General features: G+C 38.8%; 1 protein-coding gene across 1 annotated transcript in view; it reads right to left on the bottom strand.

The window, feature by feature from the left end:
• The window catches only part of PUDP (pseudouridine 5'-phosphatase), a 66758-nt gene that overhangs the window by 39975 nt on the left and 10147 nt on the right, over window positions 1–16636 (bottom strand). The window contains exon 2 of the mRNA XM_064143027.1: window positions 4162–4380. Coding sequence (XP_063999097.1) covers window positions 4162–4380 — 219 coding nt within the window. The remainder of the gene's footprint in view (window positions 1–4161; window positions 4381–16636) is intronic.

The raw sequence follows: 16636 nt of genomic DNA on the forward strand, positions 1-16636 counted from the left end.
CCCATTACTCCTCATCCTGACATTACAAGACCTTGAAAACAGTCCCTCCTCAGTCTTCCTTTAGGCCCCCTTCAGATACTGGGATGCTACTATGAGGTCTCTTTGAAGCCTCCTCTTCTCCAGGATGAAGAGCCCCAACTCCTGTAGCCTGTCCTCATAGCAGAGCTGCTCCAGCTCTCTGAGCATTTTGCTGGCCCTCTTCTGGACTCACTCTAAGAGTTTGATGTCCTTCTTGTGTTGGGGGCTCCAGAACTGCACACAGTACTCCAGGTGGGGTCTGATGAAAGCAGAGTAAAAGGGCAGAATCACCTCCCTTGCCCTGCTGGGAGAGACATGGTTACTGTCTACGCTGCACGTACACACTGCCTGATCATGTTGAGCTTTTCTTCAACCCAGACCACCAGGTTCTTCTCCTCAGGGCTGCTCTCCAGCATACTATGCTTTCAAAATAATTTGTAGTTCCTAAAAAGAATGCTATATCAGAATAAACATATAGATTTTACTCTCTTTACTGAAAGAAAAGCTAACATTACTAGAGCTTTATAAAGCTGATTAGAATTCTAGTGAATTTGATGACAATTCTTTCTGCCCTGAGATATTAAAAGTACTATCTGCAATGACATATAATCTTTTCACTCAACTAAATAAGTGGAGGTACAAACTAATAACCTACTTCCCAATTTAGAAGTTAATTGCCTATTAATAAAGAATTCTATCTTCTCATCTTATTGCTCCTCATGAAGTACCAAACAAGCTTCTGCAGAAACTTCTTGTTCACCGAATCAATAATTTCATTTTGCTCTGGCTTATCAGACCATCCTGACAGATCCATGGCCAAGGAAAAAAAATGTTAAGCACCAAATTTTACAGAATTCCAAACCTCTGTCAACTGTGTTACCGACAGGTTTCAGTCCTTTAGGACAATGCAAAGCTCACATCTTTTAAATCAGCCAAACAGCATCATTCCAAGTTTGCAACTAGCTACTGATCTCTAGGTGTAACAGCCTCACTGAGCCCAGCATGAATTCATTGCCATTGAAATAATAAAGCAAAGCAATGCAAACACGGCAGGAAATCAGTTTAAGTGTTAGGGGCACAATATGAATGAATAAAATAAACTAGAGTTGAGTAAACTGGACTGCTGGTTGAATGGGACCATGTCAGAAAAAATATATATGACTTTAGAGTGAGCTGCTCTGGTTGGTTTGTTCGGTGGTGGTTTTTTTGTTTCTTTGGGGTTCTGTTTTGTTTTTTCTTTTGTGTTTTCTGATTGGATACATTTGGTACTAAAACTGCACTATGACATTACCTCCTCATGTTAGCAAGAAAAAGACAGCTGTACTGGATTTGGAAAATCATTTGCACATCACACTCTGCACAGGATTAACAGGAGCTGTAATGTATGTTGTCATGGAAATGACCCAGGTATGCAAAATATCTGAAAGGTATACACAACTGCACAATAATAATGATGAGTCAAAACCCCAGAGACTGCTATGAAAGAACAGCATTCATCTAATAACCCTGACATGGTTCTAGCAACTATTGTCAGCTGTGTAATACTGAGTTAAGTTTTTCTGGTTCTGTGTATATTCTGCATTTATGTTAAGTAAACATACAAAGGTATGGTTTTCTTGTGTTCTACCTGTCACTTCTTTTTCTGATGATGTGCTTCCCTGCATTTGCAGAAACAGAAAGCCTACTATGCTGCTCTTGATGCTAACAATGTCTGTACTCTGACAGAAATATTTAGAAAAGTACCACAAGCAGTGGTCATTTTCTCAGTATTGTCACATACTCAAAATTCTGTCTTCCACCACTAATGTCTCAGAATGGTTATACAGTAAATGGCATGGCTGTGACATAGGCTGTCAAGCAAAGAACTGCTTTGCCAATCCTATCCTTGTACAACTTCCACACTATTCTTAACAATCTCTGACATACCTATCAATTACTTCACCTGGGAATTAACAGTTATAATTGTTGGCACAAGCACATGCATAGCTCATTCAACGTCAAAAACAAGTGTTGCTTTGCTTAAGTCACTTTTCCAAACACCATTGGGCATCTCTTGGCACTGCTCTCCACCAAACCAGAACCTCACCTGCTTATGAACTGTCAAAAGACAGACAAAGCCTCAGTACACCCGAGTCGTTTTTCACAATTAATAAATGACAGTTAACTTCCACTTTATTTACAGTCTTCTATCTTACACAGGACCTGCATGAAGTCCATTCGCCACATGAAGAGATGGTAGAATAAATCCACAAGGATTACCTAAATACTCTCAGAAGACAGAAGTATCAGATTAAAAAGATCTGGTTATCAGACAAGTCAGTCTTTCAAGAAACTAAATCGTAAGCTGCTGAAGCCACTTCTTTCTAGATATTTCTAGATCATTAGCTGATTTTCAACCTGGTTTTCTCAAAATTCATGGTGATTCATATGCTGCTTCCAGGTAAAGTACAGATCATTTCTACACATGATAACCAGTGAGTATAAAGTGTGTAAGTTAACATAATTCTGGTTTAGAAAACAGCCTGAAGAAAGTTATCACATCTATTGAGCTGAACTAAAAAGATAATGAGCTGAACAAGTCTGGTTAGGATAAACATATTTACTCACTTGTTCCAGGTAAGAATTACACTTGTTTCATCTATAATAGCTCAGCTTCAGTTAGCCCAGAATTCACATTTTAAACAAAGGAACACTGCAAAACTTGGATGTTTCCTTTGGGTAATCTGTTCTACCACCTTGTCTCTCAAGACAGCTCAACCACATTATCTGCTGCCTGGGCTGTTAACATTACAGTGACTCTTCTCTGTGCCTCCTAACATTTCCACCCAGTCTGCTCATCTGGCATGTTTTAAGAACAGACTAGACTTTTTTTCTGTTTGTCTTGTAAAAAATATAGCTGTAAAGTTAGTCTCAGATGTCTGATGTGAAAAATGAAATTCACATCCCTCCATCTTTGTTATATTTCTGGAAAGTTTACCTAGGGGTGCAGTTTTAGCTGGATCTAGAAGGGAGAAAAAGGCAATCTGAAAAACACTGCATTTAAAAGACATCAGAGATAGCTAAATGAGTTGATTACACAAAATGCTCAAGTTTTTAAGATGCATAAAGAGATTACACCTTTTATTTCTACTTGTTATTTGTTGTTAACAGGTTACACTTTCATCCTTTTAATGTATTATGAAAGTACATATAAAAAAGCATCTAAAATTAAAACATCATTAATGCACTACACAGACTGACAGAAAAAAACAAGCACACTTTCAAAGACACACAAAATATAACCTGTTATAGTGACATACAATTATTTCACTTCTAATTTCACTCTTTTCTTATTCTTCCCCTATCCTTCCTCTTCCTTTATTTTTATTGTCTCCTAAAGAAAGTACTGATATTTGCTCCAGGAACTTTAACATTGAACAAAAAGTTAACAACAATCCTAGCTTTAGCAACTGCCTTGCCTGACATGACTGAGGATTTTTCAGTAAGCATTTCAGAAGTTAACTGAATGAAATACAAAAGTGTGAGTTCATATCACAGGTAAAATTTATCCTTTTGCTTATCCTCAGGTACCTGGTTTAGGCTACTCACTCAGGCCACCTGCTCTATCACTAGCAAAAGGTATGTATCTTCAGAAGGTAGTGAAATTTAACTGTCTTAAGATACCCTGAGAAAACCTCCTTCTCCATTGAAACACAGCTGGCTCAGACACCATGCTTATGTTTCAATGTTCAGGTTAGGCAACAATAATCCCAGCTGAAACAATCCACTGGCTCATACACTTGCCTGCACATTTATAAGCATATTTGTGATTAAACAAGTCAGATTATGTTCATATCCAGAGAAAATTAACTTACTGTGTTATGCAGATGCCAACAACAATTAAAAAGAATGTCTGGTGTAGAAAACAAAATTCATGCCCATTTACCTAATCTTTTTTCTTCTTTTAAAAGGTACATGAAAAAACAACCAACCAACCCTACACTCAAGGAAAATAAAGAAGGTTTTGACACCCTTTAACAAGTAAAACATCTGTTTAACAAATAAATATTATATTTGAGTAAAACTTGCTAAAAAGAGAATGATGAAACTGCTCTACAGAAGGCAGATTACAAAACTCTGCCTTGGTTAGCATTTAGAACATACCTGGCAGCAATTCAGCAGTATGGAATATCTTCTCCTGCTTTATTTTACTTTCTTGTAATAATTCTTCTTTGGTTATTGGAAGACCTAGGACATCTCGAATAATCTCTGCCCCTTCGAGGGCTTTTTTACCCATGACCAATGATTTTACATCCCAGGTATAGGTTTTTCCAAAGCGCCCACAGATCTCTTCAAACACAACCGTGTAGAGACGCTCAGTATCTGCCGAAACACCAAACATATATATACATACATTAAACCCATGTATAGCTGACCAGACCAGTTTTACAAGGAGGACCACTTAAATGGGCAGAGGCCAATGGGACGCCATTTAACAAGGCCAAGTGCAGGGTCCTGCACATTGGTCACAACAACACCAAGCAACGCAATAGGCTGGGGATAGAGCGGCTGGAGAGCAGCCAGGCAGAAAGGGACCTAGGGGTACTGGTAGATAGCAGGCTGAAGATGAGCCAGTAGTGTGCCCAGGTGGCCAAGAGAGCCAATGGCATCCTGGCCTGCATCAGGAACAGTGTGGCCAGCAGGACAAGGGAGGTTATTCTGCCCCTGTACTCGGCACTGCTCAGGCCACACCTTGAGTACTGTGTCCAGTTCTGAGTCCCGCAGTTCAAGAGAGATGCTGAGATGCTGGAAGGTGTCCAGAGAAGGGCAACAAGGCTGGTGAGGGGCCTGGAACACAAACCTTATGAGGAGAGGCTGAGGGAGCTGGGGGTGTTTAGCCTAGAGAAGAGGAGGCTCAGGGGTGACCTCATTGCTGTCTACAACTACCTGAAGGGAGGCTGTAGCCAGGTGGGGTTGGTCTCTTCTCCCACACAAGCAGCAACTGAACAAGGGGACACAGTCTCAAGTTGTGCCGGGGGAACACAGGCTGGATGTTAGGAGGAAGCTGTTGCCAGAGAGAGTGATTGGCATTGGAATGGGCTGCCCAGGGAGGTGGTGGAGTCACCGTCCCTGGAGGTGTTCAAGCAAAGCCTGGATGAGGCACTTAGTGCCATGGTCTGGTTGACTGGCTAGGGCTGGGTGCTAGGTTGGACTGGATGATCTTGGAGTTCTCTTCCAATCTGGTTGATTCTATGATTCCATGATTCTAATGGTCACACAGTGAACTGCCAGGAGCCAAAAGGCATACAGAAGCAGACAAAATTGCCACCCTTTATTTGCAGAGGGGAAACCAGACTTCTACGATCATCTTGCAGTTATCTAGGTTTTCAAGATGTTATTTCTGATACATCTGAGGATCAAAACAAAGAACTATCTGTACCTGCTCTTTCTTTACTACACAAGTTAGCAAGCAGCATCTTAATTAAAATTCTCTATTTATTCTCTGCATAAGAAAGGAAAGGAAGGAAATCTGGTTCTTGGGGATGTCATTACATATTCCATGTAAATTGAAGGGAAAAAAAAAAGAAGAAAGAAGATTTAATTATTTAAGAGTGCCTTTGAACGGAAGCTTCAGAGTGCCTTCAAAGACATTACAGTCATTATTACAGTGCTGCTGGCACCTCTGCATTTACATGTGATTACTCAAGCAGAACACACCTACTTTTATTTCCAGGAGGATTCTGGCAAGAGTAAACTTCAGGCTGCATTTTGCCAGTAAAACTATCAGCTTCTGTGTCAAAGGTGGTTTTAGTTCTGAAAGTAGTATCTCATAAAATACAAAACAGAACAAGCTTTCAGATAAATACAGTGAAGAGGAGAGACTGAAGAAAGAAAAGTAGAGCCCACAGCTACAATATATGCAAAGATCTTCTCTGTGCTCTGACAAATGCTTAATGCTTAGCCACAGGAATCTGCTCCTCCTGAGATCAGGAGATAATTCCAATCTGAAATAAAATGCAAAACATCAGGGCCATTTCCCATCATCACACCTTCCATCATGTGAGCACACAGCAGTGCAGAAGATATGCTGTGTTGTCTGCCAAAGTGCTCTCTCCACGTTTCCCTTCAGTAACTAGAATTGACATTGAGCCAAAAGATCAGCTAAAGACCCAGGATACTTATCTGGGCAGCAGACCCCTCTCACTACAGGTAGTACATGTTTTTGGCTCGTTCAAATACACAACTGAACCAGTTCTTGAACTATCCACATGACTGAGACTATAGGTACCAAACAGCCGTACACTCATCAGAGGTCCACATGATATGTGAACTGTCACATAGCTAGGAAACAGCATGGCCAAGGTAAAACAGATACACCTATCCATCAACTAGGAAAGCCTTGCTGGTAATTCTGGTAAGGACTCAAAAAGAGAATGGGAAACCAACAGCCTCTGAACAGTAACCAGAATGGAACAAGGAACGTCCTCTCAAGCCAAAGAAGAATTCAAGACATGGTACTGTCAATTCCAGCTCCATGTCAGCAAAGAAGAAGTAATACATTAGGACAAACTACAGGAGCATAAAAACACAACAGGTTTATTAAAAAACAATCACTAAGGGAGCAATAGGCTATACCACTGAATAAAGCAGGATGCATAATTAATTCTTTTTCTGTCTTTACTGCTTCTTTCAGCGGGAATCTGAGACCTTCTCCCTAAGGTATCAGACAAACAAAACCAGAATTGAGCAATGCATAAGACTACAAATTACATGACTGGTACAGGAACAGGCCTGAAATTGCAAAAATTAGTTTAAACCACCCACTGAAAAGTTAGAGCTGAAGACTTCTGAGTTTGCAAAAAAAAAAAAAAGGCAAGAAAAGAAATCTGAGTATTGTTTAAAAGAAAAAAAACCCAAGTAACTTAAACAAAACCCATAACAATATTTAGTAGAAAACTATCCTGCAATTTGTGACAAAAGGTCAATCTTGCAGTTCCCTTCCAACATCATTTCATTCACACTTTCATTACTGAGGTGAGTTGAAAAATGCATGACTATCATTAGCCACAATTGCTAAAAGCACAAAAAAACCCAGTTTAACAGAGCTCAAAATCAGTTACAGGAGCTTAAGAAAGTGAGGATGATGAAGGCATGCAACAGAAATCACTTATGCACAACAGTCTAAGTGTTACAGTACTAATCCACAAAAAGAGACTTATCTTTTCAATCTGCTCTAATGTCTAAGCCTACTGCTCTAATACACCATGAGATTTTTAATGCTGTTATGTTATATACTTATATATAAACACATGACATGAACTATTTACATGCTTGTATATAAAGCACATAAAGACATATATGTGCATCTATACATATATACAGTGTGTGTGTGTGTATAGCATTGTGCTTTAAAGGGAAAAGCAGACTTTTAAAGAGTAAAACTCAAATGAGTGCTAGCCAGTGAATACAAATCAACCTGGAGCCTGTTGACTTAAGGGCTCATTAAAGGGATGTTGGTTCAAACCTCTTAGCAAATTAGGTTTGCCCAGGAGATAAGGAACAAATATGTTCTAGTCTTTGCTGTAGAATTCCCCTCATTTCTTCCAAAGGAACATCCCAATGGACTTAAGGGTAGCAAATGTAACACCTATCTACAAAAAAGAAAGGAAGGAGGATCCAGGAAACTATAGACCCATCAGTCTGGCCTCATGGAGCAGGTCATTTCAAGGGCTATGACATGCCATATAGAGAACATCCAGGGGATCAAACCCAGTCAGCATGGGCTCATGAAGGGCAGGTCCTGCCTGATGAACCTGATCTGAAAGAATTCCCAAAATTAAAGCAGCCTAAGCCCTCCTTACAAACATCTTGCATAAAAAAAAAAGAGAAGAGTTACTGTCCCTTTTGACAGGGGCAGAAGGCCCAATATGCAGACCTGAGCCACTCCAAAAGGAGGTCTGCTGTCTACCATGGGCCCAGGTCAAGAATGTAATAAGAAGGCTTCCCTCCCTGGTATAGCCCACAGATTACTACCCATTGCTAGCCTTCCAGATAGGTTATGATGACCTTGGAAGAAAAACAGTAAAGGCTAAAAAGAGAGACTTCAAGGCCTTGGATCAAGTGGTCACAGGAGTGGGAGCCCAGGTAATAGTCTCTTCTATCCTCCCTGTTGAAGGGATCAACCCAGAGAGAGTGAGGAGGACTCACATGCTCAATGCTTGGCGTCGAGACTGGTGCCTCCAACAAGATTTTGGCTTCTTTGACCATGGGTCCCCACATGACACCAGGTCTGCTGGCAGCAGATGGGGTGCACCTCTCTGCAAGCAAGCAGTCCTGTGGAGGGGGACCTGGGGATCCTGGTGGGTAACATGTTAACCACGGCACAGCAATGTGCCCTTGTGGCCAAGAAGGCCAATGGGATGTGTTTAGAAGTCATTTGGATGTGGTGCTTGAGGATGTGGTTTAAAGGTGAACTTTGCAGAGTAGGGATAGCAGTGGGACTTGATGATCCTGAGGATCTTTTCCAACTGGAATGTTTCTGTGATTCTGTGAAGTAAAATGGTATGTAAATATATCACCTTACGGAGACACCTATTTCACTGATTATATGCATGCTCTACTAAACTTCTTGTATCATGCATGGATTTCAGGGCATATGGTGCTGATGTACCCAACCAGGCAAGTGTTAAACACAGGCAGGACCATCCAACCAAATGAAATATCACTGTGTTACTCATGTCTTCCACCTTTTGACTGACCTATTCACATAACCAGGAACATTTAAGTTAATTGCATTGTTTCCTGGAAGTTAGAAGAAAGTAGCCTCTATTAAAAGAAATAGCAAGCACCAAGTAATGACTACCTTAAAATAATACATCAGTCATAAAGAGTAAGTTATTCAGCAAAGCATTTTATGGAATTGATAAGCTATAACTTCCAATGACAAAGAAAAAAATAATCACTATAATTGCTGAAAATTAAAATTACTGCTTCCAATTTGAGTAATGATTTGCAAATCATTATATTTTTGATTAGCACTTAGAAAAATCCACTGAAATGATCCATTATTCATTTCAGTAGGAAGCAGGTAGAAGTCTGATTTGCAGGTTCAATTTTTGCAAATCTATTTTTTTCTCTTTCATTAGAATATTAAATTAAGTACACTCCAAGATACATGAATATGTGACACGGTGATAGCTTCACTAAGTCCAGAGAAACACATTGCCACTGGCTAACACAAAGTCCTGTCAGTCTCTTTGCACTTCTCTGATATGAGACAACTCAACATGAATTTAAGCTATTGCTAACAGGCTTGGAAAAAAAAGTGAGTTTGATGCCCAAAAAATAATAGCCTAGAACTGTTCCCAAATGGGTATCACATATTCACCCCTCTGGTCTTATACTGCTGAGAGAATTCTTCAATGACAGCTACAGAGGAAGCCAATTTATCATTTTATATGCACAAAAACCATTTTATGTCTATTAGGAGGGGAAGAAGCTTCTGAAGAAATTAAAAAAGACTTTTAGTTTATATTAATACAGCAGACATATCTTAATGCTATCTCATATTCACATATGCACCTCATCCTTTCATCCCCCTTTAGCAGGGACTATTTCACAGGGATGTGAAAGAAATAGTTCACAAATAAACTATGGAAGCACTCTTCTGATGTGGAGTTGTAAACAAATACTCCACCACCAACACAAAATAGTACATGAAAAGGGAAGAGAAGTCTCTCAATTCCAGAACATAAGGGAATTCAACTTTGAAATAGTAGGCTATGTATATGATTTAACAAATACGTTCTAAAACTACTTATTGAACACCAACTATGTGACACGAACTGATTGCTTTAGAAATTAAAAAGCTATTGATTCGGAGATGCTGCTTGATCTGCTTTCTTAGGCATTCATGCAGAGCATTTAAAACACAACTATGCAAACAGCAGTTGATACAGAGCCTAGACAATCCTGCTTTTTGGGCAGAAACTTATCACTAACAGAAATGTAGCATCTTAAAACGTTTATAACAAGGCCTGAGTCAGGTAACAGTGACACTGTGTGATGGTTTGGGTGTTCCCTCCCCCACTTTAGAAATCACCCAGACTAGACTCAGCTGGAAATTGAATGAAGCTTATTATTTACAGCTTAGCATAATATACAAGCAGATATTTACAGTCTATACAGTTATATACAGAAATAGACAAGGTAAAAGGTAATACAGAAACACAACAGCCCTCCCAGAAACCTGAGTCCCAGAAGGGGCTCCCAAACACCCTTCCACCTTCCTTCCACCCCTCTACCTTATCCCAGAGTATGCCTTATGGTCAAGGTGAGCTGGAAGGATGGGCAAGGGGGATTAGAAGCAGAATTAGTTGGATAACACACAAAAGCCCAGAGAGAAAGCACAGACACCAACTCCCGATAGAGACTCCTGCACACTCACACACTGTCTTATCTATATTTGTGTTCTTGTTTTCATACATCTCAGCAAGCCTATGAGTGAAGCAAACATCACCACTGTTTTCTTTTCACAGCCTATAATCTATTTTTTCTCACTAAAATATTCCAATTAGCCTCAAACTAGCACAAGCATATTTTGAGCTAGGCTTCTGCTGTGAAAAATGTTGCACAAGCTTGTATTTATCTGCCCAAGAACTCTGCCTCTTGTCATACCTCTCTACTTAATATGGCAGATAAAGCTGATAAGGAAGCCTACAAACCAAATACAAATACAAGGCATCAACTATAGATCTTGGCAGATGTGAAGAAGATATTTAAAATTAAACATTCCATGTGAAATACCTGTGGATGGGTTTTGAGTCACCTCTAGCTGAAACCATCCCAGGACCTCTAACAGCATATAAAAATCACTTTATCAGAAGTGCTATAGAAAACCCTTTAAAATTTGGCACATCAGGTAACTAGAGGTAGATGTACTGGACACAATCCCTACTTTCAAGTAAAACATTTTAGCTCCAAAACCTTTCTGAAAACTGCATTTCCTTGAAGAGGAGAGATTCATCTCTTAAGTCCTGCATTTGGCTCAAACTGGCCTATTATTATTTTAGCACGGTAGGACAACATTAAAGTTGAACAAGGTCTTTGAACACCAAAAATTACCTTAAACTCTACTATCTCTCCACATTTAAAATGGGGATAAAATAACAAAACAGTAGCAGACAGTTTTATAAGAAGACATACAATTTCACCACACTACAATACTGAAAGAATATAGTGATTAAAAAAAACCCTCAAACAGAAAATCCAACTCATATGAGGACTACAGATGAAACAGAGAGCCAGAAGAAGTCTCCTCAACAGTATCTATTAAGGTTATATTTTCAGTTATTTCCAAGGGGCATGTCTGAATCTTATTTTGCTAGAGAGTGGTTCTGGGCATAATGGAAATGTTATGACTCTGTTTTGACTGTGACAGCTTAGAATTACAATAAACACTGCTGTGTATCCCATTAAATGAAATAAAAAATGTGTTCAACAGACTCAGTGCAAGAAACTCTAGTCTGTAATTTCCTTCTTCCTTACAATTAACGTGCTAAAAATAAAAACAAATACTGTAAATCAAACTAGGAGTCATTCCACTTTCACTCAGTATTACTTCCCTTCTACCTCAGATCTGCAAGCTGAGGTCAAAGCTTACATCGGGAGACACAAGCAGCTTCTCTCTCCTGTAGCTGGAATTTAATAACCCTGACACAGGAGTTCATTTGCTGGGGTGTGCTTAGTACTACTGCAGTAGTGCTTGCAAAAGACAAGCTGGAAATGGCCCCAACTTCCTTCCTTTCATCAAAAAAAGAAAAAGAAGAAGAAAGAAAAAATATCTATCAAACCCAGCAGCCTCTTTCACTACTGAGAATTAGGTAAATATGTCCTGTAAACAATAAAGTCACAATGGTACAAGCAAGAGATAGTCAAGCTTGCAGTTTCCAAATCTAAACATGTTAGACAAGTTACACATTTCCAATTCCACAGCAAATAACCTGTTTACTAAAGAGCAAATTACTATAATACAAGAATCTATTAATAGAAGAAACTAACTGTATGAAATGCTGCAATCAAAGAAAACATAGCTGAACACTGTTGAACACAGGTCTGAAATGTAAAGGGCAGCTTTAATCACTGAGCTTGTCAGAAGCAAAGATGTTGGCGGGTTTTTTCCTTAGGTTGACACAGTTCATGAAGATATTACTACAGTGCTATCAGCCTGCCACCACTTGTGTTATAAATTTTTACTTCCTCTAGCTTTAAAACTTTGCCAGTAACAAATAAATAAAAAGGAATGATATAAGAATTAAAACTCTTTTCTTTAGGGGAGGAATCTCCTCTGACAGTATCCTCTACTCTATTATTATTACCTATAGAAAAATAGTGCATCTCTTGAGAATTTAACTTCTTCCCTTTGACTGTCAGAGCATCTTGAATCGGAAATGGGAAGTATCTGCACAGTCAGTACTGAAGCCACTGAATTGCACCATCATCATCTGTGAAATAACTTTCTTAGTAGTCAATAGTTGTATCAAAGGCTTACTTACAGACAATTCAAGCAAGTAACACATTTTTCACTCTTAAACTGCCATTAACTAGTTATAGTACACCTGTAACCACTGGTCTTTGTAAATTCTTTTATTGAAGATTTTATTAATGCTTCTGAATCTGAATTACTGAATGTGTATTACATAGTGTGGAGGAAAGAAATACTGTTATTTAAACAGAACTGTAGGGTTTTTTAACATCTGCATGAACTCCAAGGAAAGAGCAACATCTGTAAGGCATACTTTATTACACCTGTGATATGGTACAACATCTACATATTGGTCACCTTATAACCATGCAGGAGTACAACTACAGTCTCTTTGAATCATACAGTTCCACATGCACTTACCTCTGAAAACAAGTATGTCATTAAAGAACAAGGCTTGTGGGAAGAGGTATTGAGAAGCACTAAAAATCAGCTGCCGAGTCAAGAAGGCTCAGACAAGATGAGGATTTCAAGTATTTAGTAACATTTTGTAGGAAACTAGATTAAATCTCAGTTGGGCCTAACCATAGTTTGTTGTTTGCTTGTTTTTCAAAATCAAGCCTTCACAGCACAGCATGACTACTTTAAAGAAATAGGAGGGCAGAAGAAAGGTAAATGTAGGGTTTAACCCAGAAAGAGAGAACAGGTACTAGAATTACCCTTTTTTCTTTACTGCAACTCCTTTGAGATAAACAGGAATAACATTAGAACATCAATGAAACATTATTTCTTGCACATACAATTAGAAAATACAGCAGAGAACTGAAGCTCACAATGCAGTATGCAAGATACTGTGAAGACAAAGATAAAACTATCTACTGAAGAATGCACAGTGGAAAAAAGTATTATACCTTTCTCTAAGTGCAAATACAGAAACAATATTTGTTTTGGTCCTCTGAAACCTGCAATTACAATAGAAGGAAAAAAGACAAATCGTGAATCTATTCCATGCAGAACTACAGCATTAGAAAAGGTTGTGGGCAAATTTAATCACTTTGTATTATTGCCTGGGGGAGAGGCAGGGGGAAACAGAAAGATTTGAGTAGCTTTAACAAGTATAATCCAGACAGGTATCAGCTAGAGATTCCAAAATGTTAACTCCTAAAGCCTAGAGCTTTGGTTAGGGAAAATTAAGGACTAGTTAATTCATTAACCACATAATCCAGTTTTATTAGTAACTGTCTATTAAGAAATTCTGGACATATTTTTAAGTTTGGGTTTGGGTTTTTTTTGACAACTTCAGACTTACTGAAAAGACACTCAATGATCTTAACAATTATTTCAAATTGAAGAAATCCTGTCCTTTGTACACAGAAACACCAATGAAAAGGCATCTCCTGTATCTCTAAACCAGGAAATGCAGAGTCTTGTAAAGCAGTGGAAATTTCCAAAATGAGAGAATATTAATTTGAAAGATTTTGAACACACACACACACACACACCTAGAACAGTGCATAATTAGCCTATCAGAGAACAGTGCATAATTAGCCTATCAGAAAGCGTAATATGATGACACTTCACAGACTTTCTACTACTTACTAAATATATCTGTGATAAAACCAATATCCAAGGAATTATGTCCAAGAAAAGCATAGTGTCAGAAAAAAATTAACAGCAAAAATAAACACACAAAAAGAAAATTCCTAATGCTATGACACTTCCCATGATGTGATCAGGATTCAGAAGTTTTCTAGGAGACCAAGATGCCATACAAAAAATGCTGTATGAAGTATATTTGCAAGTAACTGTAATCACTGGAGTGAAGTCTAAGACATTCTTAACACAATAAATTCAGTTACTTCTGTGTGGTCAACAACTTTGAAAATCATAGGCTATTTCTAAACCCTGGGACCAAGAAACACTCAGATCATATGATATTTCAAATCTTGTCCTGATATATGTGGACTGCTTGCTCTCTCTACCACCCAGCCTTACATAGGGAAAATAATGGTCTGGACAGCTGTAGTGATGCTCCAACAGACTCCTCCCACAGCATTTCAAGGACCAGCCTGGACAGGGGAGGTTGTTTGCAACAGATCACAGCCACTCAGAAATTTTGCAGTGGTGTAGTGTGAGGTTTTTGATGGTGCAGTTGTTTCTAAGGGTAGGAAGACTCAGGCAACAGGCAGTGAATGAACATGCTGGGAGTTCTTTAAAACTTTGAATGCAATTAGCTGGCAAAAAAACAAAACCTGTTTTTCACTCTCGAAGAGGACTCTAGGGGATTTAAACACAACAAGTGAGATAAAGATGCAAAACTACTTTGTTTGTTTGTTTTAACATAACCCTTAAAATCTAGCAATGCAATTTTATCTTGTTATCCTACAGTGTTTCCAAATGCACACTCGCATTACTTGGTCTCTGTAACAAGATCCAAAAGAGGGAAAGGGGAATAGTTCACTTCCTTTTTGAAAAAGGAAAAGCCATGATCAACAGTACACTACACAAAGTCAACAGTGACTTAAGAAACTAAATTTTACAGTACTGTACAATCTGCACTGAATCATAGAATCAACCAGGTTGGAAGAGACGTCCAAGATCAGCCAGTCCAACCTAGCACCCAGCCCTAGCCAGTCAACCAGACCATGGCACTAAGTGCCTCATCCAGGCTTGTCTTGAAGACCTCCAGGGACAGCACCTCCACCACCTCCCTGGGCAGCCCATTCCAATGCCAATCACTCTCTCTGTGAAGAACTTCCTCCTAATATCCAGCCTATACTTCTGCTGGCACAACTTGAGACTGTGTCCCCTTGTTCTATTGCTGGTTGCCACATAAAATGCTTGAAATTCTAGAACACAGACAACCTGAGCAGCAACACTAATTCTTGATCTTTACTCTCAGATTCCTTCATTCATAGAAAATGCAGACATTCAAATTAAAAATGGAAGAAGGATAAATATCATAAAAATATGATCTACATCAATAATAACACTGCACGTTATTAGGCAGCAGAGTAGCAATTAGATGTACTACAATACCTTAGTGGCAGAAATATTTTCATTTTCCTGAGATATGTTTCCCATGAAACAAAGGTTTTAATTTTTAAAGACTAGAAATGTATTGCATGTGATAGAGCCACAAAGAGTGTACCTCCCCTGAGCCACAAAACAAAGAATGTTCTGTTAGTCCAATAACAATATAATGCTAGAGAGAATTCAGTCCTAGCATAAAAAGATTCACCATTTCATATGGCATATTTTTTTTCCAGTAATAGTCTTAAAACAGAATGATGATATCACTCAAGGTTAGGTCACTTTACAGGCATGCATGGGTCTACTCTTTTGCCCTGAAGAGACAGGTCAGAGGAGCTTTTTGTATGCAAATTACAAAACCAAAACAGAATCTTTACAACAGAACAATTTATTCAAATGAAATTATGCCCCACTGTAGTCACACTTCACCTTAAACTCATTAACTTCTTCCACTTCAGACTCTCTGATTCACTATAATCCAAATTATTTCATTAAATACATTCGCTTCCATTTAATTCTTCTAGTGTTAGTGCAATTTTTTTCCCTCTTCTTAAGAAATGCTCCCCAATGAACAGGACCAGCATTAAACTCCTATCACTCCAACAAAAACACTTCCTTTGGCCAGTCAGTAAAAAAATAAACAAAGGTCTGTTAGTCTGAATATATACTCTGTGTAACTTTACATTACACCCAAATTAACTGTTTAAAGCAGAGCACAACTCGAAAGACACAATGCTCAAAAATTTGCCCTAACACAAGCAGGCAATCTGCAGTATAAGGCCACAATGAAAGAGAACCTGAGCGAACTAATAGTTATGCACAGCAGACAATCAATGCCCAGGAGTGAACAAGAAGGCTGAGCTCCTTGGCAGCAAACCCAGTCAGTTCAGCACCCGCAAGCACACAAGTGCTGCAAAGGACAAGCACGTATCTGTCCTTTGGAGAGCCGAGGTTATGCAGGGGCTGCTGGAACTATTACTCCAGGTCAGAGAACACGTATTAATGAGCTGAGAGAATGAGACACTGTGTAACACCCTACACATAATGACAAAGGCCATGAGTAAATTCCAATGGATCCTAGATGGAAAGACTGGGCTGACAAATAACAAACTGGGCTTTCCTTTC

This window comes from Pogoniulus pusillus, chromosome 5 (assembly GCF_015220805.1).
Source record: "Pogoniulus pusillus isolate bPogPus1 chromosome 5, bPogPus1.pri, whole genome shotgun sequence".
NCBI classification, from domain to species: domain Eukaryota; kingdom Metazoa; phylum Chordata; class Aves; order Piciformes; family Lybiidae; genus Pogoniulus; species Pogoniulus pusillus.